The following is a 27741-nucleotide window of genomic DNA, read 5'->3' as shown; positions in this document are numbered from 1 at the left end:
TCAGCTCAGGAGCTGGGAGCTAGAGAAAGCCTCACTTGGAACAGGTGTCACTGAGAGAGGGAAAATGTTGGTTCCTTCAGAAGCACAGTCACCAAAAGACAGGAGAATTGGTGCTGGGCAGATAAATAAAACAGAGGTCTGCTCCAGAAACCCAAATCCAGGTTCCGCTTCAAGAGGCAAGTGGAAAGAAGGCCTTTCCCCCGGCCCCCAGTTCTCTCTGCTTCCAGCCCAGGATGCCTCCTTCATACATAATCAGGCCTCCACCTTCCTCATGAATTTTCCCATAGCTCTCAGCTCAGCACGATCCCATCTCTGGCATCCAGAACTTTTACAGCATCAATTTATCACTTCGTGCAGCAATCTACATTTAGTATCTTTTCAAAAGCAGAAGAAGGAGATTCATGTAACCTTGCAAGCAGCCCAAAGTTAAAAGGATCCAGTTACAGAAGATTAGAAATGTCCCAGCCCTAAGAGCTTTGGAGCTCTGGGTCTATTTAATGTATTTCTTCCTGGCCCTGCCACCTCAGCCAATTTGTCTGCCAAAAAAACAAAAGACTTCAGCCCTGTGGCATTTTACATCTAATATTTATGGCATTCTAGAGTTTGCAAAAGCTCTTCCTTCTCATTTATCACTTGTTCCTCAGTCGACCCCAGCTCTACCGCCAGAAGGTTAGTGGGTTTGTTCTACTCTGCCCCAAAAGCCAAATCACAGATGGCTCTGGTCTCACAACTCAGGGTCCTTCTCCTGGTAGCGGGAATGGGATGGAAGTGTGGCCAGGGCCAGCTCAGTCTCTATTCTGCACCCTTAGGACCAAATTTGGGTCTCGCAACGTGTCAGCCAGCAGCCCGAGTCCACACTCTAACCCTAAATTTATTGTGCTTGAATTACAAGATGTTTTTTTAAAATGTGGGAATTTTACCCCAAAATCCAGATTTCCAAGCTTTAAAAAAAAAATTAATAAGATGATGATCTTACCAATATTAGCAACATTCCTGAATTATAAGTGTCAGCAGCCCACAGGGGTCTGTCAACTATTTTTATAAATAAAATTATATTCAAACACAGTCATTCCCATTCATTTATGTATCGTTGGTGGCTGCTTTTATTCTGCAGCGGCAGTGTTGATTCTGCAACAGGGACCAGAGACCACAGAGCTGAAAAATATTTTCAGTCTGACTCTTTGCAGAAACGGTTTGCTGACCCCCGGGGTGGCAGTAGCCAGCTGTGTTTGTGTCACAGCTGTCCCCAGTATTTTAGAATACAGGTCCAGGTGCGGGCAACCCACTCCGGTATTCTTGCATGGGAAATCCCAGGGACAGAGGAGCCCAGCGAGCTACAGTCAATGGGGTCGCACAGAGTCAGACACGACTCGGCAACTAAACAACAGCTGATGTTGCTGTTTAGGGCACTGCTGCTGCTAAGTCGCTTCAGTCGTGTCCGACTCTGTGTGACCCCATAGACGGCAGCCCACCAGGCTCATCCGTCCCTGGGATTCTCCAGGCAAGCACATCAGTCCCCAAATAACAGTCATTTAGGGATAAGAAGTGCTGATTTCTCTCTCATTTGACGGCTTGGCATCACAGCCCCAGGGTGATATGGCACACAGGATTCTTACCCAGGCTCCTATCACCTAGCCCCGCTGCCCTGGGGAACTAGCCTTGTCCAAAATGACTGCCCACGTCCACAGCCAGCCAGCCAGCAGGAAGTAGAAGATACAGGAGAAGCATTCCTGCTTCCTGTAGGGCCTTCACGAGAACTCGCACACCACGCCATCCACCAAAGGTTGGTCCTGGCCACATCTACCCGCGAGGGAGGCTGAGCCTGTCGGCTCCGTCCTGGCAGCCTTGTGCCAGCTAGCAGCTGGGTTAATGGAGAAGGAGCACGTGGACACTGGGCAACACAACAGATGCTGTGACATCTCATCGGCAGGGCCTGAATCTCCATTCACAGCACACTTCTCCTCTTATTCCTGGTCCATTGCATTCATTCACAGGAGCACCAGAATCTCGTTTGCATTTATGTGCCCTGTTGTAAACGGTGTACATTCTCTCCCAGGGGAGAGGAAGAAAGGGAGCTGGTGAACGCCAAGGGCAGAGGAAAGGTTGCTGCAAGGAGTCGCACCCAGTGTCCCCTTTTTGTATAAACGACGTGCATGCTCAGTCGCGTCTGACTCTTGGCAGCCCCAGGGACTGTAACCCACTGGGCTCCTCTGTCCGTGGGATTTTTCAGGCAAAAATACTGGAGTGGATTGCCATTTCCTCCTCCAGGGACTCTTCCTGACCCAGGGATCGAATGAGAGTCTCCCGCATCTCTTGCATTGGCAGGCAGATTCTTTACTAGTGATTGGGAAATAATTAGGCCAAATCCGCTTGAAGGATCCCCTGCAAAGCACCTCCCCAGCCTATCAGGTGAGAGATGCCCCCGTCTTCAGTGACTGGGGCCATGGCCCTGCCAAGATGCGGGACAGGGCAGTAGCCAAAAGCCAGGCTGGAGATGACCACCCAGGTTTCAGTCTCAGCTCTGCCACCTGGGGCGGCCATAGGGGACTTCATCGCTCTGTGCCTCAGTTTCTCCAGCTGGTTTGCCAACAGTTTCTGTCCCCCAACTGTAAAATGGGGACAGAAATATTATCTGCCTTGTTGGGTTGTTGCAGAACTCCATCACTGTCCAACTCAATGGTTTTCAAAGTGTGCCCCAGGAACCCTGGGCGCCAAACCATTTTCATGATAATCCCAAGACATCATTCGCCTTTTAACATGCGTTTTCTTCATGTGTACAGTGTGTCTAGTGGGTACACAGCAGACCCGCCACCGTCTAAAAAGGGTGTGGAAAGACTCCCCTCCTTTCTGTGCGAGGTTGGGTTTTTCACGAAACAAAACAGAACAAATGACAACACATCGACTGCAGACAGTAACAGATGTCTTCTGTTACACCAGACCCTCAAAGACCCCTTAGGGGCTTCCCTGAGCTCAGATGGTAAAGAATCCACCGGCAGTGTGGGAGACCTGGGTTCGATCCCTGGGTTGGGAAGATCCCCTGGAGAAGGGAAAGGCTACCCACTCCAGTGTTCTGGCCTGGAGAATTCCATGGACTGTACAGTCCACGGGTTTGCAAAAAGTTGGACATGACTGAGCAACTTTCACTTTCAAAGAGATTTGCAAAACTTTAAAAACAGTGCAGCTCTTCTCGCTAATTTTATTTTTGGGGGGGGAAATATGTTTATTTGTAATTTTGAAATATATATACCAACAAGCAGAGAAGGCCATGGCAACCCACTCCAGTACTCTTGCCTGGAAAATCCCATGGACAGAGGAACCTAGCAGGCTGCAGTCCATGGGGTTGTGAAGAGTCAGACACAACTGAGCAACTTCACTTTCACTTTTCACTTTCATGCATTGGAGAAGGAAATGGCAACCCACTCCAGTATTCTTGCCTGGAGAATCCCAGGGACCGGGGAGCCTGGTGGGCTGCCATCTATGGGGTCGCACAGAGTTGGACACAACTGAAGCGACTTAGCAGCAGCAGATACCAACAAGTAGGTTTATTATTACTATTTTTACATGAATGTATGTGCTTTAAATTTCTCAGTGTTAATTTCTAGTATGAGTATGATAACTATCACCAGGTATAACCAATGTAAACGAATTCACATCCTCAATAGCTCTTAAGATTCTGAAGGGACCCTGACGTGACCACTGTTGACCAGCACTGGCCTGGGGACCTTCTTCAGTTTTGCAAAGCACCCCACAGGGAAGCCCTGCTCCACATGGATGAAAGAGATCCCAGTTCAACCCATCAGATGCCACAAATCAAATAGAAAGACAACAGTCTAACAATTCCATCTGCTATTCTGCTCAAAGACAGTGCACCCTGGGCACCAGGCAACAGGAATCCGCTAGCCTCTCAGCCAGACAAGATTCCCGCAGGCCTCCCCTCCCCCGGGCCTTCATTGGTTCCATCAATTCATCATTCACTCCACAGATGTTCACTGACGTCGCCTTCGTGCTTGGCAAACTCGGTTCTTGATGTAGAGATATGGTGAGAACAAGGCAGGCAGAAACCCCTGCCCTCACGGAGCAGGTGTTCTAGTTGGGTGAGCGGGTGGGAAAAGCCAGAGGACAAATTTGTCAGGTGGTGCTAAGTACCGTGGAGAGAGAAAGTCAGGAGAAGAGGGAGAGCCGGAGTAGGGAGAGGCCATCTCAGTAGGATGTTTGGACACCTACCAGAAGGTAACACGGGAGCAGTTCGCCTGGGAAAGGGGAGGGAGTGATCCACGCAGGCATCTGAAAACAAGGCTTCCTTCAAAGGAAACAGCAGGGGCAAAGTCCCTGAGGCAGAAATGAGCTTCCGGGGCTGGGAGGACGGGAGGAGGTGCCACAGTGGGAGCAGAATGGGCCAAAGCCAAGGGGAGAGGTGAGGTCAGGGAGGGGGCAGGAGGCATATCACGTGGGACCTTGTGGCCATGACAAGGACTCTGAGTCTTAGTTCAAGGGTGACGCGGAGCTGTTGAAGGGTTTGGAGCAGAACCGGGGCCCGGTCTGTGATTTAACAGAACCCTTCTGGCAACGGTGGAGGTTGGATGGAGGTTGGATAGGAAGGTTGGAGCTTGGAGGTTAGATGGGAGAGGCGCTGGGACCGGGGAGGAGGCCCCAGGGAGGTCCAGGCCAGAGAAGGTGGTGGCTTGGACCACAGTGGTCCCAGAGAGATTGGGAGGCGCTCAGTGCTGAGTGTGTTCAGAATATGGAGCCTCTGTGATGTATCATCAGTGTATCTGTGATGTATCAATGAAAGGGAGAGGACGGCTGGAGACCCCGGTGGGGGTGGTGGGGTGGCTGGAGGCATTTATCAGAATGTGGGGTGAGAGGCAGTTTTAGGGGAACCGACCAAAACTCCAGTTTGAGATGCCTGTTTGGCACCAAATGAACTGACCTGGAAGGAAAAAATTTTTAAGTTTTGTTAACCGTCCAGAGGATACATAAAAATGGCCAAACGTTACCATCTCACTGAGAGACGGATAAACACATGAAGTACGCTGGACCCAGATAAGTTTGTCTTTTTTGTTCACCGTTTCACCCCTCACAGAACAGTACACAGTAGATGTTCAATAAATACTTATCTAATTTTTTTTAAAAAATGGCAAAAACATATGAAAGAGACACAGGCCAACTGGAATTTGGAAGAAGTCATGGAGGGCGAAGACCCGTTTGTGTTTTCCCAGACTCCTCGTGTGTGAAACGGGGTGGTTTGTCCTGGGAAGGATGGACTTTTCCAGGCTTCTACTTCATTTTGCACTGACCTTTCTGAGTCGCTCTGGCAAACGTTGTTATTGTCATTGGCTCAGCTCCGCACTCCCGCCCATCTCTGCTATCGTGTCATGCTTAGACGGTTTCTTTGTGCAGCATAAACATCCTTCCCCGAGCTCATTACTGGAGTCTCCAAGGAACCTTGTCATTTTCCAAGATGCTGTAGAATCTGGTTCCTAACAACTATTTTTGTTTCTCCAGGGACTTGAGTTCTCATCCTCCCGCCCCCATAAAGGAAAGTGAGCTATATTTTGGGAACTCACAGTTCCTTTTTTTGGAGTGCTCCCCCCTCTGCCAGACATGATTTCATTTGCTGCTGCTGCCCCCGTTTTATAGACGAAGTCACTGAGGCTCAGAGAGGAACACTCACTTGCCCGAGGAGGCAGGGCTCAAACCCAGAACTCTTAGGATTCTGGGAAAAAAACCAAGCTCTTCAAAGCCACACTCCACCCCCAGTGTCCACCACCAGGAGACCCACACAACTTCTGAAACTGCCCAGCATAGAGTTCCTCCATCTCAGCACCGCTGATGCTTCGGAGGCAGATCGCTCTTGGTGGGGCGGTCCTATGCACTGGGGGTATTTAGCAGCATCCCTGGCCTCTGCCCACTAGATGCCAGCTGTGTGCCTCTCCCTTAGTTGTGACAAACAGAAATGACTCCAGACATTGCCAGTGTCCCCTGGAGGGCAGATCGCCCCTGCTGATCTGGTACACATTCCCCGTGCTCTGTATGTGGGCTCACATCACCAGCACCTCCGTGTAGCCTTTTTCCACCACGCAGCATTCACTCCTAGCCAATACTGTGATAGAAATCCCTTCTAATAAAACCTGTAGCTGCTGCTTTTCCAGCCTTCCCAGGAAAGGTGTGAGGCTTAAGACCCTGGACAGGGCAGCCTTACCCTGCCCGACCCGTGGGCCCTCCCCAAGTCCACTGACCCAGGCACCCTGTCAGAAGCTGTCACCATGTGCCCATGCTAAGCCAGGTACCGGGCTGGGGCTGCAGCACCCAGAAAAGGCCCCTGCCTTGTGGACCCCACGTGCCTGGGGAGATGATGATAAACAGGGAACCAAACACACCTACAGGATAACCTCAGCACCGAATGCCATGGAGAAGAGAAATAGGCTGGTGAGAGGGATGGGTGACCTTGGACAGCGATCAGAGACACCTTCTTAGGGTGAGGTGACATCTGATCTGTCACAGTGAGAAGGAGCCAGTCCATGTGAGAAGGAAGAAGGCTAGGATCTGAGGCAGAGAAGAGCAGGTGCAAGTGTCCTGAGATGCAGTAAGTTCAAAGCGTTTTAAGGAACAACAGGTCCGGAGTGTTCAGAACAGAGTGGACAGTGGGGCGAGTGATGGGAGATGCAGAAGGTTGTAGGACGGGTCGGGGAGTCACTAGAGGAAAACGACTGGGATCTTGGGTTTAGAAGGGTCCTCTGGACACTTGGGGGTGTCTGGGTTAGAGGCCCCGAGTCCAGGTGGAGGCTGCTTCCTCTGTGTGCAAAGAAATGAGGATGGAGAAGCAAGATGCATTTCTCCTTTTGGACTAAATCATCGTGAAGGCCTTGCCTCTTTCATCTGGATTCCCAAGCCCTGCATCTGAGGATTTAGATTGCAGCTCTTGAGCAACTGTCTCATGGAGGGTGTTACAGAAATCCAACCCTTTTTTCCACCTTTGAGTCTCTTAGCTCAAGATTCAAAATCCCAGGGCAGAGTCAGATTGGCCAACCTCAGCCATGCTCCCGCCCTTTGGTGGGGAAGGAGCATTTTGATGGACACTTGGGATCTTTGTATTTAAGAGGAATCAGTGGCTGTGGCTTTTCAGGGGTCACCTAAAAGAAGAGTGTGTGTGTGTGTGTGTGTATTCATGCAAATGTATAAATATTGGTCCATTGGCTCCAAATTACGAGGGAAACTACCCAATCAAAATGAGTAAATATTTAATGAGATGTTTATATTCGAATGTAAATAATGAAATGTAGCATGATCAACCAGTCCACTCCGGAATATTTTGACTCTTAGTTACTTATCGATTATCTCTAATGTAGGATGTGGGTGGAGATGGTGTGGGCTGAATGTATGTTCAGAGGCGCCAATGCCCTTGAAATAGCCCCGTCGACAGTTCCACCCAGATGGCCCACCGTGGGGGACGCGAGGGTCCTGAAGGCGGGTGCTGTCAGTCCCTCTTGCTGCCACTTGCCAGGTGCTTAGGACATGCCAGGGACTATTTTCTGTTCCATGCACATGTTGGTTTTCCCTACTCCACGTGACAGCAGGCAGTGGCTTAACTGTTATCCTTGTCCACTGAGGCACAGCAGGGTGAAGTCACTTGCTGGAGGTGAGTGTTAGGAAGTAGCCGACCAGACAGTCTGGCTGCAGAGATGCCCCTGGGCTGCTTGTCTGTATCACCCCGGTGTCACCCCCAGCGAAGGGGAATGGCCACCTGGAGGCACAGAACAGTGGTGCCTCCGCTTTGGCTCAGTCTGACCCACTCTCCAGCACAGAGAATGACCCCGGATGCCGATTTTATTCCAGCTGCCCCAACCCTCCAGCTCCCCCGAATCCAAAGTGATGCCTCCGTCTGCGCTCCTGTGCCAGACTCACCACCAGCTCACTTCAGTCTCCGGTCGCCGCGAGACACAGCTTTCACAGACCACAAATGCGATCATTACGAGGCAATTTCAGTTAGATTCGGGGCTGGGAGAGATAACAGAAGGGCCTGGTTCTCCCATCAGACTCTGAATGGTTCCCCAGCAGCACTTAACTCAGACAAATGCAGAAAGCAGCAGCCAGAAGGGGAAGCGGGCCCTCAGCTTTGCAACCAGAGCTGCCTGCCCAGGCCTGCAGGACAGGAGAGAGCACTGGGGAAGGACGTGGGGGTAAGAATTCCCTCCAAGCGGGGAGGAGGAGGGTCTGGCTTCTGACATCTGTCTCTGTGGGGCCTCCCTTAGACACGGTATTAACAGCAAGAAGGGGACGGGTGCAGTGGTGCTGATGAAACTAACATTTAGTGGGCACTTGTTTCTAGGCGCTGTACACATATGAGTTCTCATGACCACCCACCAGGCGGATACTTGTTGTTGTCCCCGTTTTATAAATGGAGAGGCTGAGGCATGGAGAGAAACAACTTGCTCAAGATCACGCAGCGTTCAGTGTTGCAAAGTACCTCTGAGTCCCTTTAACATCCCTTCCTCTGAGACATCCTTGTCCTTGTCGTTTACATCCGGGTTACGTTTGCCTTCATCTGGCCGCGTATCCGGAGTTCCCCACACCGTGAGTGTCCACATCCTCGTGGTCTGATCCACTTCTGCGATTCCATTGACATTCAACTCAGGGTTTCAATTTCAGCGTTTTAACCCTTCGTTTATTGGCTGCACTCTGGCCTCTGGTGGCCAGCTTTCTCCTTTTGATAATCCACTTTTGTAAAACGTCTTATAGCTGTGTCTCTGGGAGACAAGAAGGCAACACGACTACATGAATTGCTTTCTGTGCATGAAGTAAGGGGTGGGCAGTGAGCAGTCACTGACAGGCTTTGCAGGAAGTGCTGTGACTGATCGTGATGAGCGTCTGTTATTCACACAGCGGTTTGTGGACACAGGAGCTCGTGGTGAGGTTTGAAGCTTGTACTTCATGCAGTTACAGTTATTATGCTGCCATAACTGCATTTGAACCATGCTGTGGGACACTGTGTTTTTTGTTTTGTTCTTTGGAGTATAATTGCTTTACAATGGTGTGTTTCTGCTGGACAATGAAGTGAATCAGCTATATGGACACATATACGCCCTCCCTCGTGAGCCTCCCTCCCACCCCCGCACGCCCATCCCACCCCTCTCGGTCATCACAGAGCGCCTGGCTGAGCTCCCTGGGCTGTCCATCAGCTCCCCACTAGTTATCTAGTTTACACGTGGTAGTGTATATATGTCGATCCTAATCTCCCAGCTCATCCCACCTTCCCGTTGGTGGACGCTTGTGTCCGCATGTCCACTCCCTGTGTCTGCATCTCTCTTCCTGCCCTGGAAATAGGTCCCATTTTTCTAGACTGCACATACATGCATTAATATGTGGTATTATTTCTCTCTTTCTGACTTAGGTCTGTAGGACAGCGTCTAGGTCCATCCACATCTCTACAAATGACACAGTGTTGTTCCTTTGCATGGCTGAGTAATGTTCCGTTGTATGTACATCTGTGCACATCAGGACAACATCTGTGCGTATCAGGACCACGCACGCGTTAGGACAGCCTGTAACTGGCTGCTCCTGTCCGGTTGTCATGGCCAGCCTCCTTGCTGTGACCCTCCTTCACAATGTGGGGCCCCCACCATCCTGGCCCAGTTCAGAGCCTGCTTCTGCTGAACTGGCATTCTTCTTCCAAGTCACCACAGCCCTGTTTTAAATCCCAGAGGGTCCTTCACCCCACACAGGGAATTTTGCTCTACACCAAGGGTTAGAAAACTTTTCCTGCAGGGCCAGATAGTAAATATTTTGGACTTGCAGCCACATGGTCTCTGTTCAGCAATCCGACTCTGCCATTGTAGCATGCCAGCAGCCATAATGATACCTAAACAAATGGGTGTGGCTGTGTTCCAATGAAACTATTTACAAGAACAGGTGGCAGGCCTGATGTGGTTTGCCAAAACCCTGCTCTGCACTAAGCATCTCATTGTCTTTTCCTTGGGCCTTTTAACTGCTGGGGAAAGACCTCAACCGGAAAGGAATTAAGCAAACAAAACAACAACAAAAATGGAGTGGTAGGATTTATTAGTTGACCTAACTTGGGATTTCTCAACCTTGGCATTGCTGATGTGTTGGGCCAGATAATTCTTTTTCCTGGGGAGCTGTCCTGTGAAGTATAGGATGTTTACCAGCATCCCTGACCTCTACCCACTTGATGCTGGTTGTGACAACTAACAAGGTACCCATTGTCCAGTGTCCCCTAATGTTGGGAAAGACGACATAACTGAAAACGCTAGCATTAAAGGTGACTTCAGGTAAGAGTGGACACAGGGACTCGAACAAGAATATTCCTCTCTCCACCTCTCTCTCTTTCCATCTCTCACCTCTGATGCTTTCTTCCGTGTTGCTTCACTTTCAAACAGACTCCCCACCTCTTAGTAGCAAGATGGTTGCTGGCAGTTTCAAGCTTATATCCCACCAGCTTCAAGCTCCATGAAAGAAAAACTTAGCTCCTTCCCACTAGCGCCCTAAAATCCCAGGTCTGACTCTCATTGGCCGAACTTGGGTCACATGTGCATCCCTGAACCAATGGCAGTAGCCAGGGGAATGTAGCGCTCTGATTGGTCAGACTGAGATTATGCATGCAGCTGCTGTGTATTTACATAAGGAAGGGGTGGGACCCAAAGAATCACAGCGCAAAACTGAAGTCTCTGTTGCCAGGTGTAAATTTGTACCCAGTTCCTGGAACACAGGAGCAAGCAAGTGCGCTGTCCTTTCTATTGATGCCAGCCCTGCGTCCTAGGGGCAGCCATCAGCCGGCACATGGTCAGCGATCTTTCCCTGGCCTGGCGTTTAATCCTCATAATCTGCCTGCCAAGTTGTTCCACCCCTTCACCAGCTCCCAGTTTGGTCTTCCTTTTACACCATCTTAGCAGTGAAGGCTCAGCGACTTCAGGCTCCAACCGTGACACGGTCTGTATTTTTAATCTTGATGTTAATTCTAGCTCATTCTCCAGCCCATATCTCCCAGCCTCAGAGCCCCAGGGCCCACACTAATTCGCTTCTCCCACCTCAACTGGTGCTGGAATAGCCATTTAAAAAACTGCCTTGGGGAAATCTAATCAAATGAGAACAAAATCTAATTTGGCACTAAAAGCCTTTGACTGAACCCCTGTTTTCTAGGGCCTTGTGGAGGCTGAATAATGAAGTCTGGAGTTTTTAAGGGTTGGAGGTTAGAGAGAGATGTGAAAGAGGAGATTCTAACACAGGAAATAGCTCTGGATGTGTTGACACCCATAACACTGGACCATAGTAGGCAGGGGTGGGCTTCCAAAGTCACCCCTCCTCCCACCGCCCAAGAAATATTTATCCCACCAGCTGGGCCAAGAATTTAGGCTCTTTAGCATTCCAAGTTGCACATTCATCAGAAAGACCTTGGCCCAGGTCTTCAGAGACAAACCAGTAGGATCATGAGCCGGGGACTGGGGAGATCTGGGAGGGACCCTAGTTCCCCCAGGGGGGCGTCCCTGAGCCTCCTCCTCTGGACTTTCATTCACTCTTCTGCAAACCAAGAGAGTGAGGTTCAGTGCTTCTTAAATAACTTGTCCTGGGTTCTTTTCAAAATACGTCAAAAGCTGTGGACTGTTTCCAGAAAAATGCACACAAAGTGCAAAATCTGGCATCTAGTATCTCGGAGGATGTGTGCTCCCGAGCTTGTTCCTGCCTGGGGACCTTTGCACTTGCTGTGCTCTCAGCCTGGAGCGTTTCCTTGTATTCCTGTCTTCTCTCTCATTCTCATCATTCCTCCAAGAGCCCTCCCCTGAATACCTGGCCCGGTGGTACCTCCCGTGGTCCATCTCTGGCCGCTCTGTTGCATCACCATCCTTTATTTTCTTCATCTCTGTTGTCACCAACATCATCTCTGCACTTGTCACAGTCACCCCACAGACACAGAACGTGAGCCCCATGAGGCCAGGGGTCCTGTGGGTTGTCTTTGCTGCTATGTTTCCAGTGGTGTGGACAGCTCCAGCTCTTTAGGTGTTTAATAAATAGTTGTTAAATGAATATATTGATTTCACATGCCCAGGACACTGATTCTATCATTCACTTAATATTTTCTCTCAATTGTTTTACTCTTTTTACTTCACTCTGTTTCAAAAGAAAACATTTACATCACCACCAATATTGTTTGTCATGACAAAGTGTTGGACTTATTAAAGTCCCCTTCTTCCTTGTTGAAATTTTGAACCAAATGAGGAATGAAATTAAGGAGTCAGCAGATGGAAGTTAAAATAGCACTTGGAGGAATCTGATAAAGGCCCGGTTTGAGGACCTGGCTTCCTTCTGAGGGCATTTGGGCTTCTTGATGCTAAACTCCAGAGTCAGACAGACTTCTCACTGAGCCAAGCCCCCTTGAGCTAGCATTGCCTGAAGGTAACTCACTCCTTACAGAAAGCAAAGGAAGGATTGGGTTTTGCATATCCAGTTTGTCCCTCCAAACCCACCAGACATATGTGCTTAGGGTCAGCAAACTGCAGTCCATGAGCCAGATCTGGTCCTCTGTCTGCCTTTGTAAATAAAGTTTTATTGAAACAGAGCCACAGTCAATTGTCCATGACTGTTTCGTGCAACAGCAGGGTTGAATAGTTGCAATAGGGACCATCTGGCCCAGGAAACCTAAAATATTTACTCTCTGGGCCTTTACAGGAAGGTTTGCTGCCCTTAGGGGCAGTCTTCCCTGAGGAGGAGGAATAGGAAAGCGTGGAGAGAGGCCGGCCATGTTAGCAGAGTAGAGCTCGCGAATTATGGAAAGAAAATCAGAAGTGGGGAGTAAGGTCATTGAGACTCTGCAGATCTTGTTTCCTGGGCTGTACTTGGTCTCCAGGTACTTTCTCAGCTCTCACAAATTGGTTCTTTTACTGGTGGGATGAAGATGCTGAGAGTTGGGTGGAGTTATTTTAAATCAGGGTTTTCTTTCAACTCCAGGCTATTGACACTGGGTGCCCTGTGATGGGAGGGGCCATCCTGAGCTCTGTCAAATGCTTAGCAGCCTCCCTGGCCTCCAGCCACTAGAAGCCACCAGCGCCCGCCTCCCCAGGTTGTGATAAACCTCAGACGCCTGCAGACCCTGCCGTGTCTCAGGGCAAAGCTGCCCCCAGCTCAGTCACTGCTTTACAGGGCGGACGTAGCGAGCCTCTAGAAGGGGACGTTCTCGAGAAAGAGGCTCCAGCCTTCAGCTCACCTGATACTTTGCAGCTGCCTCTTACCTCCAGCTGGCATTTCTGTCTTTGATGCCCCGACACCCAGCCGGGACATGCAGTCACCACTAAATTGGGCACCCATCACCTGCTTACCTTTCCCTTTGTAAAGACTGTTACTCAGGACTCGGAGCCGGGGCAGCCGGTCTTCCAGGCCCCGGCAGCCCGGAGCTTCTTTCCGGTCATTTCTGCACCGTCCTCCCACCGGAAGGGACGCTCCGCCTTACCCCCGGATTGCTGGGGGTCCTCCCTTCGTGTTTCCATCGCCTCCTCACGCCAGCCTCTTTCTAGGAGGCAGTTCACACTGCTTCCTCAGGAGCACTCCCTTCCTGGTTCTGTGTGCAGGGGTGGGGATCTAATGGAAACACTTCCCTTTGCCTTGTGCCCAGGAGGATGTGGGGATCTGGTGTTTGTGGATGAGCAGGGATCTTCCTACCCCTGGGCAGTGCCAGCCACCTGCCAGGCCTCCAGGGAAACCCCAGAGAGGGCTCCACTCCATGGCGGCTTCTCCTGGCCCAGCCCCCTCTCCTCTGAGCCAACAGGACTCCAGCGGGCCTCCATGCTTTCTAGAAGCTCTAAGTTGATGGCCCCCTCTTACCTCTGCTGGCATCGTAGCCCAGCCCCTGCCCTCTTCTCCTTCCTCTGTTGTTGTTCAGTCACTAAGTCGTGTCTGAGTGTGACCCCACGGACTGCAGCACACCAGGCCTCCCTGTCCTTCACCATCTCCTGGAGCTTGCTCAAACTCATGTCCATTGAGTCAGTGATGCCATCCAACCATCTCATGCTCTGCTGCCCTCCTTCTTCTCTTGTCCTCAGTCTTTCTCAGCATCAGGGTCTTTTCCGGTGGTCGGTTCTTCACATCAGGTGGCCAAAGTATTGAAGCTTCAGCATCAGTCCTTCCCATGAATATTTAGGGTTGATTTCCTTTAGGATGGACTGGTTGGATCTCCTTGCTGTCCAAGGGACTCTCAAGAGTCTCCTCTGGCACCACAAGTCGAAAGCATCAATTCTTCAGCACTCATCCCCGTCTGTCTCTTCTCATCTTAGGCTCTGAACTGACACCCACTGGACACTCACTATTTGCCAGGAACAGCACTCAGCACCCAGCTTGCAGGATCTCTGTAAATCCCTTGCACGACCCGAGCTCTCGGCAGTGGTTCTGAGTGTCTCAGAGCCCCGGTGTTCTCATCCGGAAGAGAGGGCTGGCCTGGTGCCTCTGCCTCTGGAAAAACTCTCACAGATTTGTCCATTGCTTAAAAAAAAATGGCCTTATAGGTTATAATTATTTAAAATTGTCCTTGCTTATTGAGGAAGATACAAAGAACCAAAAATATCTCAAAAATCTTGTGTTACCTCACTACCCACAGAGAGTTTGGGGTATGTCCCAGTCTGGATGAATTAGGGTAAATTTTTTTTAAGTAAGCCTTGCTGATGGTGGGGAGCAGGCCTGCAGAGACATGCCGTGCTGTAAACGCCCAGCCCCGTGGAGTTTCACCAGCTGAACCACCCGTGTCCCAGCAACAGAACAAGACCATCATTACCCGAGAAGTCCCCTTCCATCCACCTTTCCCCCACACCCAGCGATGACCACTGCTTTTCTTCCCAATGCCATAGACTCCTTTTGCCTGGCTTTGAACCTGATGTAAATGGGATCATGCAGTGATACGACTAAATCTGCTTTATTTCTCTTAACACTGTTTGGTTGTCGTGATGCGTCCCTGTTAGTAAACACAGCACTAGTATTTTCCTTGTTTCTCTACATACTCAGGTGTATAAACACACATTGTACTTCTCCATTCTTCTCTTTTAATTGTATTTGTTTGTTGTTCATGGCAGCACAGGGTCCTCATTGCTACGGGCTTTCTCTAGTTGCCGTGAGCGGGGGCTGCTCTGGCGTCAGCCTGCGGGCTTCTCATCGTGTAGCTTCTCCTGCTGAGAAGCACAGGCTGTCAAGCACAAGGGCCTGGTTGCCCCGCAGCCTGTGGGGTCTTCCCGGACCGGGGATCGAACGCATGTCCCCCGCACTGGCGGGTGGATTCTTAACCACCAGACCACAAGGGTGGTCCTGTTTCCCCACTCGTGCACAGATGGATATCTGTTTTGTTTCTAGTTATCTGCTATCATGAATAGTGCTTCTGTGAGCCCGTCCTGCCTGTGACTTTGGGTGAACCTATGAATGCGTTTCCACTGAGTGAAATTCAGGATTCAAATGGCTGGGTCAGAAGCTATGACTATGATCAAGTTTAACAGATACTAGCAAATAGTTTTCTTTCCGTGCCAGGATTGGTCTGCACATCCGCTGGCAGTGTGTGCGAGCTCCAGATGCTCCACGCCCCCACCAATGACTGGCCTTGGTCCGGTTTTTTAAAATGTTATCTCTTCTAGTCACTGAGTCGTAGATAGAATCCAAGGGGGTCCATAAACCTGAGTGGTAAAAAGCTAGACTCTTGTTTTCACTGACCTACAACTGACACTTGACATTCGCTTCAATTAGGAATGTAGGCCTCTAACTGTGGCATGTCAGCAGAATCTATAATTTGTCATCTGTAGAAATCACCGATATTTCAGTATTCCATTGCATTTGCTGTAGATATTGCAAAATAAAATATTCTCCCTCAGGACTTCCCTGGTGGTCCAGTGGCTAAGACTCCACACAGTTCAATCCCTGGTCGGGGAACTAGATCTCACATGCTGCAACTGAAGATTCCACGTGCTACAGCTAAGATCCAGTGCAGCCAAATAAAGAAATATTTTTCACAAAACTATTCTCACTCATCACTACTTTGAAATGATCACTTTTTACAAGGCCTTGCGTTTAGCATCTTCATTATTTTTTTAAGGACCCATTACTCTATGGCAAACTCTCCTAATACTTTGATAACTGAGTTTCCAAAACAATTGATTTCTCTGCAATCCTATGTATTTTATTTTCTGCATGTGCAAACATTTGCGAAGGGGGTCACAGACTGCATTTGCTGGCCAAGGGACTCCGTGGTTCAGGGGGCAGTGCTGTCTCCACGTCCTGGCCTGGCGTGGTTTGGAAATTTCTATTGAGTAATGGCAAGAGAAGGCTTTTGCGCTCTGCAACCTCACAAGGCTTCCTGGTGCCTCTCCCCTTCAGCTTTCTTTGGGAAGTACCTTAATGAATACAACGGCTCCTACGTGCCGCCAGGCTGGAAGGAATGGGTCGGCCTCCTCAAAAACTCCCGCTTTTATAACTACACGCTGTGTCGGAATGGAGTGAAGGAGAAACACGGCTTTGACTACTCCAAGGTGAGTCCCCCTTCCTGGCTGGGGTGGCAGTGGGGCTCAGCCCTGGGGATCGGGACACGGGAGCCCAACCACCTGGGCTCGGATCGTGACATTACATGTGAGACTTGGACAGCCTGCTGACACCCTCTGCTTCAGTTTCTTCATTTCTCAAATAATAGTCTCTGTTTCTAAGAGTACTGTTTTCTTTTTCTTTTTTTTTTTAATCAAAGTCTAGTTGATTTAAGGCTTCCCAGATGGCTCAGTGGTAAAAGAACCCACCTGCCAAGCAAGAGATGCAGCTTCAGTCCCTGGATTGGAAAGATCCCCTGGAGAAGGAAATGGCAACCCACTCCGGTATTCTTGTCTGGGAAATCCCATGGACAGAGGAGCCTGGTGGGCTACAGTCCAGGGGGTCACAAAGAGTTGGACACAATTTAGCGACTGAACAACAACAGGGATAGTTGATTTACAATGTTGCAATATTGTGTTAGTTTCAATGATATAGCAAAGTGATGCAGTTACATGTTTTCCAGATTATTTTTCATTATAAGTCATTTCAAAGTATTGACTATAATTCCCTGTGGTATACAGTAAATCTGTTGCTTACCTATTTTATGTGGAGCGTTTGTTAATCCCATACTCCTAATTTATCCTTCCCACTAATGCTTTCCCCTTTCATAACTATAGGTTTGTTCTCTATGTCTGTGGGTCTTTTTCTGTCTTCTATGTAGACTCATGTGTATTCTTTTTTAGATCCCACATAAAACAGTATCGTATAATATTGATATTTGTCTTCCTCTGACTGACTTCACTAAGTATAATACTAGGTCCCTCTGTGTTGTTGCAAATGGCAACATAAGGGTGTTGGGTTTTTTCAATTGAAATATATTTGACATATAACACTGTGTGAATTTAACATGGACAACATGTTGGCTCAGTGCATATATATAATGCAGTGTGTGCAGTCATGTTAGCTAAACCTTTATCATGTTGCAGAATTATCTTTTCCTTTTTGGGGGGAAATCATTAAGACCTAGTCTCTTGGCAAGTCTAATATTTATAATACAATTGTTGTTCGGTTGCTAAGTCATATCAGACTCTTTGTGACCCATGGACTGTAGCACACCAGGCTCCTCTGTCCTCCACTATCTCCCAGATTTTGCTCAAATTCATTATAATACAGTACTGTTACCTCTAATCCCTATGCTATGCATGAGATCTCCAGAACTTCCTCATTTACTAGCTGTAAGTTTGGACCCTTAAACAGCACCTCCCCAGTTCTCCCATCCCTCAGCCCCTGGGAGAACCCATTCCACTTTCTGTTTTTATGAGTTCCCCTCTTTCGGATTCCATGTATATTGCGTGGTATCACACAATATTTGTCTTTCTCTGTTTGACTTAAGTCACTTAGCATAATTTCCATGTTGTTGCAAATAGCCAGGATTTCCTTCTTTCTCATGATGGAATAATATTCATGTGTGTGTGTACACACCGCATCTCTATCCATTCATCACTGAGGACACTCGGGTTGTCTGCATACCCAGGCTGCTGGGACTGATGCTGCAATATCCCTTCGAGATCCGGTTTTCATTTCCTTTGGATAAATACCCCGAAGTGGAATCCCCAGATCATAGAGTAGTTCTAGTTTTAATTTTTTGAGGAACCTCCTTGCTGTTTTCTGTAGTGGCTACATCAATCTGCATTCCACCGGCGGTCCACAGAGCTTCCCTTTCCTCCACATCCCCAGCAACACTCGTCACCTTTTGTCTTTCCGATGCTCACCGTTCTAACATGCACCGGGTGATATGAGAGCATTATTTTACAACATTTTGCCAAGGCAGAAATTTGTTATCGAAAGCGTGCATAGAGAACATACGGTGTAGTGACTTTTCACGAGCTGAACGGATGCATGTAACCAGCATTCACGTGGGTCAAGAAGCAATGTTGCCACCAGCCCCAGAAGGTCCCCTCATGTAACTCCTTCCATCAACCACCTCTCCTACAAGGACTTCTGTCACTCAGACTTCCCGCATTGTAGATTAATTCTGTATCCAGCTTCTTTTGCTTAATGCTTTGTTGAAATCTACCCATGTTCTTACTTGTGAGCGTAGCTCCTCCATTCTTGTTGTATCGTATTCGGTACCTTAACCTACTCCTTCCCCATATGTATGTGTGTGAGGCACTCAGTCGTGTCTGACTCTTTGCAAGCCCATGTACTATAGCCTGCCAGGCTCCTCTGTCCATGGGATTCTCCTGGCAAGAATACTGGAGTGGGTTGCCATTTCCTTCTCCAGGGGATCTTCCCAACCCAGGGATTAAACCTGGGTCTCCTGCATTGCAGGCAGATTCTTTCCCATCTGAGCCACCAGAGAAACCCCTAGGTCATTCCCTAGGCCATACTTTTTCTAGTTCTGGTTTGTTGAACCGCGATCAGGTAAGGTACATGGGTCCTAGGTAGATGGCTCAGGAAATTTTCACATATGTTTGCATCTGTGTAAGTACCACTGAGGTCAAATTATAAAGCAGTGCCAGCCCCCAGGAGGCTCCCTCATACACCGTTCCAGTCAGAGATGTAGTGGTATTTCATTGTAATTTTTTTCACAAAGGCTTTTGAAGCTCACAGGAGTTAATAATACGTGTAGAGTGATAGAGGAGCCCACTGCACATAGTAAGCACTCAGAATATATTAGTTCAGATCAAGACACAAAACTTCCTCTGCAAAGGGCCAAATACTAAATAGTTTAGACTTTACAAGCTATAGTTTCCATTGCAACTGCTCAAGTCCGCCCTTGCAGTCCAAAAGCAGCCGTAGATGATATGTAAACAGATAAACCTGGCTGTGTTTCAATAAAACTTTATTTAAAAGAACAGGCAAGGGGCCTGACTTGGCCAGTGGGCTGTAGTTTCCTGACCTCTGGCTTAAACAATGATGATGGTGGTGATGATGACAGGGAGGAGGAGAGACTAATACTGATGGTTCATCCACACTTATCATTTAAAAAAAATCATCCGGTGACTGGCAAATATTCCTGCCATCTCAGCAGCCAAAATACACTCTATCCCATTTCCCTTCCGGAAATACCAGCACATTTGGGGAGCCCTCCCAGCTTCGACAGGTAATCACCGCCCACGTGTGTAAGCCTGATCAGGCCCTGAGTGGCAGGAACCACACATGGCATCACCTGGGCAGTGCCGCTCCCTGACCCCGTGTCTCACTCTGCATGTAGTAGGCCTGTCTCCATGACCTCCCCAGAGCAGATTCATTCTAAAGTCCTGGCTGGGGGTGTTTAGCCAGTCTACTGGACTCCTTGGAAATACAAAGCATAGTCTCACAGGGCTGAGCACACCTTTTCTCTCCTCCCAGCCTCAGTGCAGGCAGATTCTTCAAATACCCAGAAAAGTCCACTCCCTCCTTGTTAACATTCCTCGCCATGTCCGCCCCTGGCCTCAGCACAGCCCGATAATGAAGTTACCCGGGAGACCCCACCCCCTTGGCGCTGAGAATGGGGCGCGCAGTGGTGCTTTCTCACCCGTCTCCTGCCATCCACACATCTCAGCCTGAGAATGAGAGGAGCCCCCCTGACAAAGGTGGGAGAATTCCTGGGACCCCAGTTACCGGAGGCCTGGAAACAGAGAGGGATGGGGGGCCCCTTGGGTGTCAGAGCTGGCTCAGGTCCAGGGTTCGGCTCCCAGGGGTAGCAGTGGGCAGCAGGAGCACCAGGAAGGAACAGGAGCGAGCGCGGAGTTTCCGGCCACAGCAGAGCTGGGGAGCACAGACCTGTGACTCTGGGAGGTCAGAGCACTGTGGCCGAAGCTAACCCCGGGGGCCCCGGCGGAGGCCCAGGGAAGGAAGAAATCAACAGTCATTCCCAAGTGCCCCTCAGAAGGCCCTCTGAGGACTCTGCCCTAATCACTAATCCCAAAGGTGGGCAGATGCCACCAAAAGGGGTCCTCGTAGCAGAGTGGAAAGAGAGAGGCAGCGTTGATGAGAAAAGAATGAGGCATAAAGCAAGCCGAATGGTCAAAGAGGGCAGGAGAGTGCAGAACAGGCAGCGGGAGGGAGGCAGGAGTGACCAAGTTGGGGCCAGGGGAGGGTCCAGGTGGTGGGAGGCTCTGCAGAAATGGTGGTTGCCATGAACTTGAGTGCACCCACCATTTGCACTTTCTCTGTGTTCCAGAGAAGCCTCCCTCCTATGCAGAGGGGCTTAGCCCAGCTGTTGGCTGCAAATGTGTCACTGAAAGAAATCAACCAAGAAAGCCCACTAATGCGGGAAATGACTGAATGGCCATGGAAACATCTGGAAAAAGATGAGAGGGGTTGGTGTCTAAAGCCGTCAGAGAAGCTTAGGATGTAAGGACTGGTGGAAAAGCAAGTTGCAGGACTCTTCGGGGTCCCTAGTCAGATGTCACCTTCCTAGACCACCCTGTGTACTGGGCACCTCCCCACGCCGAGCCCACCCCCTATCACCATGGATGAGCCACACCTGTGTATATCACGGATTCATTTGTTAACCGTCCTCCTATTTGAATACGAGGCTCATGAAGGCAGGAGTGTTAGTCTTGTCCACTGCTGTGTTTGTTGGACGAATGAATGTACACAGGATAATAGGATTCATGTAAAAGATGCATAAAGCAACTGTAACATATATAACAACACATCAGGAAAGATACTTCTTTCTCAGTAGGAGACTACAGAGGCCAAGATTGGACGTGGAGATGAGAGGTTATCATAGGGAACTTCAGCTTTGTTTGTACTGTTTTAATTTTCACAAGGAAAATGCTTGATTCCTGAGGAATAATGGCTAATCCTCCTTTAGAGGGTATCACACACCAGATACCGCTGGAATCATTGTATATGAATTAACCTGTGCGTTTCTCACCAGAGCCTGTGAGCGATTTGCTGTTAGTTTCCCTAATCACTAGATGAGGAAACTGAGGCCCAGAGAGGCGAAGGAGCCAGGCCACACAGCTCGAAGGGGAATGTTCCCTGGTGGTTTAGACAATAAAGAATCTGCCTGCAATGCAGAGACCCGGTTCAGTCCCTGGGTTGGGCAGATCTCCTGAAGAAATAGCTACCCACTCCAGTATTCTTGCCTGGACAATTTGATTCTTGTGGTCCGTGGGTCGCAAAGAGTCAGACATGACTGAGTGACTAACATTTTCACTTTCAGGATTCAAACCCAGGCCATCAGGCTTCAAAATCCATTCTTAAAACTGTAGCTCTTGGGTCAAGCCCAGCCTGCCAACTGTTTTGCTACAACCCTGAGCTTAGAATGGTTTTTCCATGTCTACTTAGCCGGAAAAAATCAAAAGCACAGAGATTTTCATGACCCATGAATATTATATGAAATTCAGATTTTAGTGTGCATGGATAAAGTTTTACTGCAGCCTAGACATGCCCATTCATTTCTGCCGTTGCTGCTGTTCAGCTGTAATGGCAGTAATGAGTGATTGTAACTGAGACTTCTGGCCTATGAAGCCTCAAATATTTATCATCTGGCCTTTTACAGAAAAGGTTTGTTAAGACCTGATGTAAACCACCATCTACTCCCAGTAATATTTTTGTTTGTCGGGGCACGAAAGGTGGACCAGACAAAAAAACACAAAGGCCTGGGTTCTAACTCTGAATGAATTGCTTATTAGTTTTGTGGCCTTGGTTTTCCTATCTGTAAAATGGGCGTGGTGTCCACTTCACAAAGTCGCTATGAAGGTCAGTGGAACAAAGGTCTGATAACGATAAGAGCTAGTGTCCCTTGTGGGTTCCCCCAGTACCAGGCTCCTTGCTAAATGCACTATTCACTTGTCAAGTTTGTGTAAAGTCACCATCTGAAGAGACTGGTATTGGAACCATTTTTGAAATGCAGCTATAGCAGCAGCTTGTTGATTTATATCATATAGAAGAAAATTATTTTATGTAATGTTCTACAGGGCCCCTTTGTAAGACCCTTTTTTACTCCCCAAAATGTTTCAAGGGAAATTGCATGAAGTAACGAGTGACTTTCTCCCCTCTCTCCCCTTGTCTTGGTCCCCAATTAGCACTTAGGGATCTGTCCTTCTGAATTTTTTTCTTAGTGCTCAGAAGCATATGAAGGTAGGGGTTTGGTTTCTCCTCTCCTCCCTACTCCTCCCACAAAAAAATATAAATAAATAAACTTTTCTGAAGTTTGACTCAGTAGTTTGCTCTTTCCCTTAAGAGTATATCTTGGACACTGTTCCACCTCAGTCACTACAGATCTACTTCCCTTTTCGTGTCTGCCCAGCACTGCACAGAATGGAAGCAGTGCGGGGTCATTGGTCACCACCCTACTGCTGGTCACTGTGGTGCACTGACCGTCCTATGCAGAGACGCAGTGTGCGAGTGTCCCTGGAGGTGTGTGTCTCGAGAGGCATAGGAGCCCAGGGAGTGTGTTTGCATTTCGTACAGAGTACAACGGTAGAAGGGTAGAAACTGTAGCCATTTCTTCACCGTTTTTCTTGTAAAATAATATCCCTTTTTGAAAGTTATCATTTTGGACAGAGCTGCTTCCTAGGAAGCACAGGGTAAATGTTTAAGAATTCATTCCCTTCCAAAGAAATCAGCAGCTAAAGATTTACCAAGTTCAGGAAGAACTTAAACAAATCTCAACTTCTTTGCTGAGCTTTTAAAGCCCTCATTTCCTGTCCATAACGTTCCCACTCATCCGTCCTCCTGCCAGCTTATCTACGTGGCTCTCACTGTTCTGGAGCCGCTACGGCATGCCTGGGTTTGTGGCACGATTTGCTTGTCTGCTGACTGTTCATCCTCTTTCTATTCCTTGAACACAAGCCACACTTGTTCCCGCCTCAGAGCCTTGCATCTGCTGTCCCCTCTGCCTGAAACGCTTCCTCCAGATCGGTGATTCTCACTCCTGGCTGCACATTGGAGTCCTCTGCGGAGATTTTTTAAAAGTCCAGTGCCCAAGCTGAACCACAGAGCAGCTAAACCAGAAGAGGGCCCAGACACTAGTAAAGCTCTCTTAAGGATTCCAGCAAGCAGCTGAGAGTGAACTCCAATGATGGAGATCTTCCCACGCCCAGTTCCTTCTTGCCACTCAGGTCCCAGCTCGAGTGTCATCTCCTCAGAAAGGCCCTCCCTGATTGCCTCAGCTCCCAATTACTCTTTGTCACATCTTGTCTTATTTCCTCCTCCTGTCACTGCTCATCACCATCTCAACTCTTTGGTTATATGTTCATCTGCTCCTGCCCCCAGGACAGACCCTTCAGCATTGCAGGCATGTATTCACCCTCCACAATGGGATCCCTGCTGCTGCTGCTGCTAAGTCACTTCAGTCCCTAGGGCCTTGAAAAGACTTCAGGCTTAGGGACCAAGACTCAGGAGGCCTGACTGCCACATTTATCAGCTGTGTGACATTGGCCGATTCACTTAACTTCTCTGGGCCTTCATTTTCCTGTTCTGGAAAACAGGGCTTTTCATCACACCTACTTTCTAGGACTGCGTAAGAATTAACAAGCTAATACATGTAAACCCAGAGGATGAGATGGCTGGATGGCATCACTGACTCGATGGACGTGAGTCTCAGTGAACTCCAGAAGTTGGTGATGGACAGAGAGGCCTGGCGTGCTGCGATTCATGGGGTCGCAAAGAGTCGGACACAACTGAGCGGCTGATCTGATCTGACATGTAAACCCAAAAGAGTTCCTGGCACGCCATAAGCACTCAGTAGTGTTATTATTTTAATATCTGTCATGAATGAATGACAAATTGCAATTCCTCTCCCATCCTCCCTACCCCCTTCTCAGGGTTTTTCCTCCACTGTGAGGTGTTATCATTTGACATTCCCTGTTCCGCTTGCCTACTTATTGTCTGTATTCCCTGTTTTACTTCATCACTCACTGCATGTCTGCCCCCAGACCAGCAGCTCCAGGAGGGCAAGGATTGTCTGTTTTGGCCACTTTTGCATCCCCGATGTTCAGCACAGATTCCCGGCTCCTCACGCCTCCTGTCTCTCCCCGGCCCCCAGGACTACCTGACAGACCTCATCACCAACGACAGCGTGAGCTTCTTCCGCGCGTCCAAGAAGATGTACCCGCACAGGCCTGTGCTCATGGTCCTCAGCCACGCAGCCCCCCACGGTCCTGAGGACTCAGCCCCCCAGTACTCAAGCCTCTTCCCTAATGCATCTCAGCACATGTAAGTGTCAGGGCACTGCCTCAGAGCTACTGGGTGGCACAAAGGCGGGAGGGTCAGGCTCGGTCACAGTGACGTAATGATGGAGACAAGGCTGCCTCTTCTCTCCAGCCCTCCTGGTTTAAAGAACCCAGGAGCACACAGCTGATCTCTGGAGAACTGGAATACAGATCCAGTAATAACAACCCGAAGCAGGCGTCAACAGTGGTTAACGTGGGACCCACATCCTCTCACCGAGATCTGTGGCTAGAACTGCCTTTTGGGTGTACACCTGTGTCACAGGTTTCCTTTCAATCCTGTGTGTTTTTTGATTTTGCACATTTTAAAGCATTCTTTTGAGAAGCGGTCCATAGTTTCATCAGACTACTAATATGTCTACAGCCTGTATAAGCTATTGACTCCATGGCAGACTCTGTTCTAAGCCCTATGGTGGTGGTTTAGTCGCTAAGTCGTGTCCGACTCTTGGGACCCCCTGGACTGTCTGTCCATGGGATTTCCCAGGCAGTAATACTGGGAAATTACGCTATTTCCTTCTCCAGGGGATCTTCTGTACTGAATCCCTGAATATTCCCAGTGACCCTTGATGTATCAGTTATCTATTGCTGCATGACAAGTTATTCTGAAATCGAACCACTTAGGACACCAGTGTGTAGCATCTCACAGTACCTGTGAGTCAGGAATCTGAGGGCTACCTGTCTGGTTCTGGCTCAGGGTCTCCAGAGGATGTAATCAAGATGTCAGCTGGGGTGCCACCACCTGAGGCTTGCCTGGGGCTCACGCACAGGGCTGCCTCTGACCTAGGGCCAACGCAGTCTTTTATAACCTGATCTCAAAAGGACACACCATCTCTACCATACTCTACTCATCACACAGACCAGTGGGAGGCGGCTACTCACGGTAGAATTGGGGGCCGCTGAGGGCTGTCTTGGAGGCTGCCTGTCAGGGAGGTGAGGTAAGTTCCCTAAGGTCACACAGCTGGTAAATGGCAGAGCTCAGATTCACATCTGGCCCCCATTCCTGCCTGCCATCTCTCTGCCCACCTCTCCAGTCCTCCTTCCTGAGCAGGCTAGAAAATCTTTCTGGAATCTTCTGCATTCCTCTGCCTCAAACCACCTCCTGCTCAGCCGTGATGCTCAGCAAACCTTCACTCTGACATTGGGGTGACAAGGGCAGGGCAGTTTGGAGCCCGCCTGAATATTCCAGGTGTTTAAGTTTCCTTACAATCAGAATGCATCACCCTCCTCGCCCCACTCGCTGTGATTCCTTTCTGACGGCACCCAGAGTGGCTCCTGGAGGGTGAGGCAGTGTGTCAGCCGACTCCCTGGTCTTTGGGAAGGAGAGTTGGACAGGTGAGGACGAAGCACATCCCAGGACAGCAGCACCGCCTCTCTGCAAAGCTGACCTGGTGGCCCCACCCACCCGCTCCTCCCGCCTAGGAGCCAGCCTCCTGCCCCCAGCCTCTGCCGGAGGGAGTGTGAGGCCCGCTCAGTCCTGCCGTGGGGTGGGCGCCGTGGAGTGGGGTGGGGTGATGGTTCGCTTGGCTTCTGCAGTGTCTCCTCTAAAAGGGGTGCTGGCACCCCGCCCTCCCCCTCAGCAGCCCTGGAGTTTTGTGATGAGATTGTTTGACATCGCCTGCTCATTTATTTTCCCTTTGAAATGAAAATTATAGAACTTGAACATGAGCACCGCCTGCTATTATTCACCCAGAGCGCCCCCCGCACCTTATTAGGAGTGTGTTTGGAAGGCTCTCTTATCTCTGGGGTATAATCATTTTCAAAACAAACCTCCAAACCAGAAAGTTCTGCAGCTGGGATGTTTAATTACAACAGTCAGGGGGCTGAGGAGGGGCCAGAGAACCTCAGGTCGGAGTTCCAGATCTTTCTGTCTCGAGGCCCCTGTCAGACTCTCACCCTGTCAAGCCTGCGTCACATTCTCTGCTGGGCTTTGGGTTCTGGCAAATGCTGCTCGTTGCGACACGGTCCCACTGCACCTGCCCAGGGCCCCGTCCACCCTCCCCAGCTTCGTACATACACAGAGATGCACACAGACACACACAAACACACACAGATACACACACAAATATACAAATAGATACACACAAATGTACACACAAACTGGGCTTCCCTGGTGGCTCAGATGGTGAAGAATCTGCCTGCAGTGCAGGAGACCCAGGTTCCATCCCTGGGCTGGGAAGATCCCCTGGAAAAGGGGATGGCAACCCACTGCAGTATTCTTACCTGGAGAATCCCATGGACAGAGGAGCCTGGTGGGCTAAAGTCCACGGACTTGCAGAGAGTCCGACACGACTGAGCGACTGACACATTCACATACACAAATACACCAGTGTGCACACACACACAGATACACAGAACACACAGATACAGGCACAAAGACACACAAATAACACAGATACACAGACATGTACACACAGGCCCATATACAGACACACACACACACACAGATACACAAATACACACAGAAACAGACACCCAAACACACAGATACAAAGATCTAAGCATATACACACACACAGATACACAAAAACAAACACACAGAGATGCACATAAACACAGGTGCAAACGCAGACACACAAACATGCAAATACACCGCCATACAGACATGCACGCACAGAGACAGGCGCGCACACACACACACACACACCACACACACACACACACCCCCACACACATACACACACACACCCCACACACACACCCCACACACACACACCACACACACACCACACATACACACACGCCACACACACACACACCACACACACACACCACACACACACGCCACACACACACACACCCCCCACACACACGCCACACACACACACACCCCCCACACACACACACCCCACACACACCCCACACACACCCCACACACACACACACACCACACACACACGCCACACACACACACCCCACACACACCCCACACACACCACACACACCACACACACCCCCCCCCACACACACACACCCCACACACACACCACACACACACACCACACACACATCCCACACACACACACACCACACACCACACACACACACACCACACACACAACCACACACACACCAC

General features: G+C 49.4%; 1 protein-coding gene across 7 annotated transcripts in view; it reads left to right on the top strand.

The window, feature by feature from the left end:
- SULF2 (sulfatase 2) overlaps positions 1-27741 on the top strand; it is a 126092-nt gene that overhangs the window by 67928 nt on the left and 30423 nt on the right. For all 7 annotated transcript variants that reach the window (XM_019972544.2, XM_070801835.1, XM_070801834.1 and 4 more), the window contains exons 4-5: positions 16354-16505; positions 24485-24654. In XM_019972544.2, the coding sequence (XP_019828103.2) occupies positions 16354-16505; positions 24485-24654 (322 nt within the window). The remainder of the gene's footprint in view (positions 1-16353; positions 16506-24484; positions 24655-27741) is intronic.

This window comes from Bos indicus, chromosome 13 (genome assembly GCF_029378745.1).
Source record: "Bos indicus isolate NIAB-ARS_2022 breed Sahiwal x Tharparkar chromosome 13, NIAB-ARS_B.indTharparkar_mat_pri_1.0, whole genome shotgun sequence".
NCBI lineage: Eukaryota > Metazoa > Chordata > Mammalia > Artiodactyla > Bovidae > Bos > Bos indicus.
Note: the sequence above shows the minus strand (reverse complement) of the source record. Positions and strands in the feature narration are given on the sequence as shown.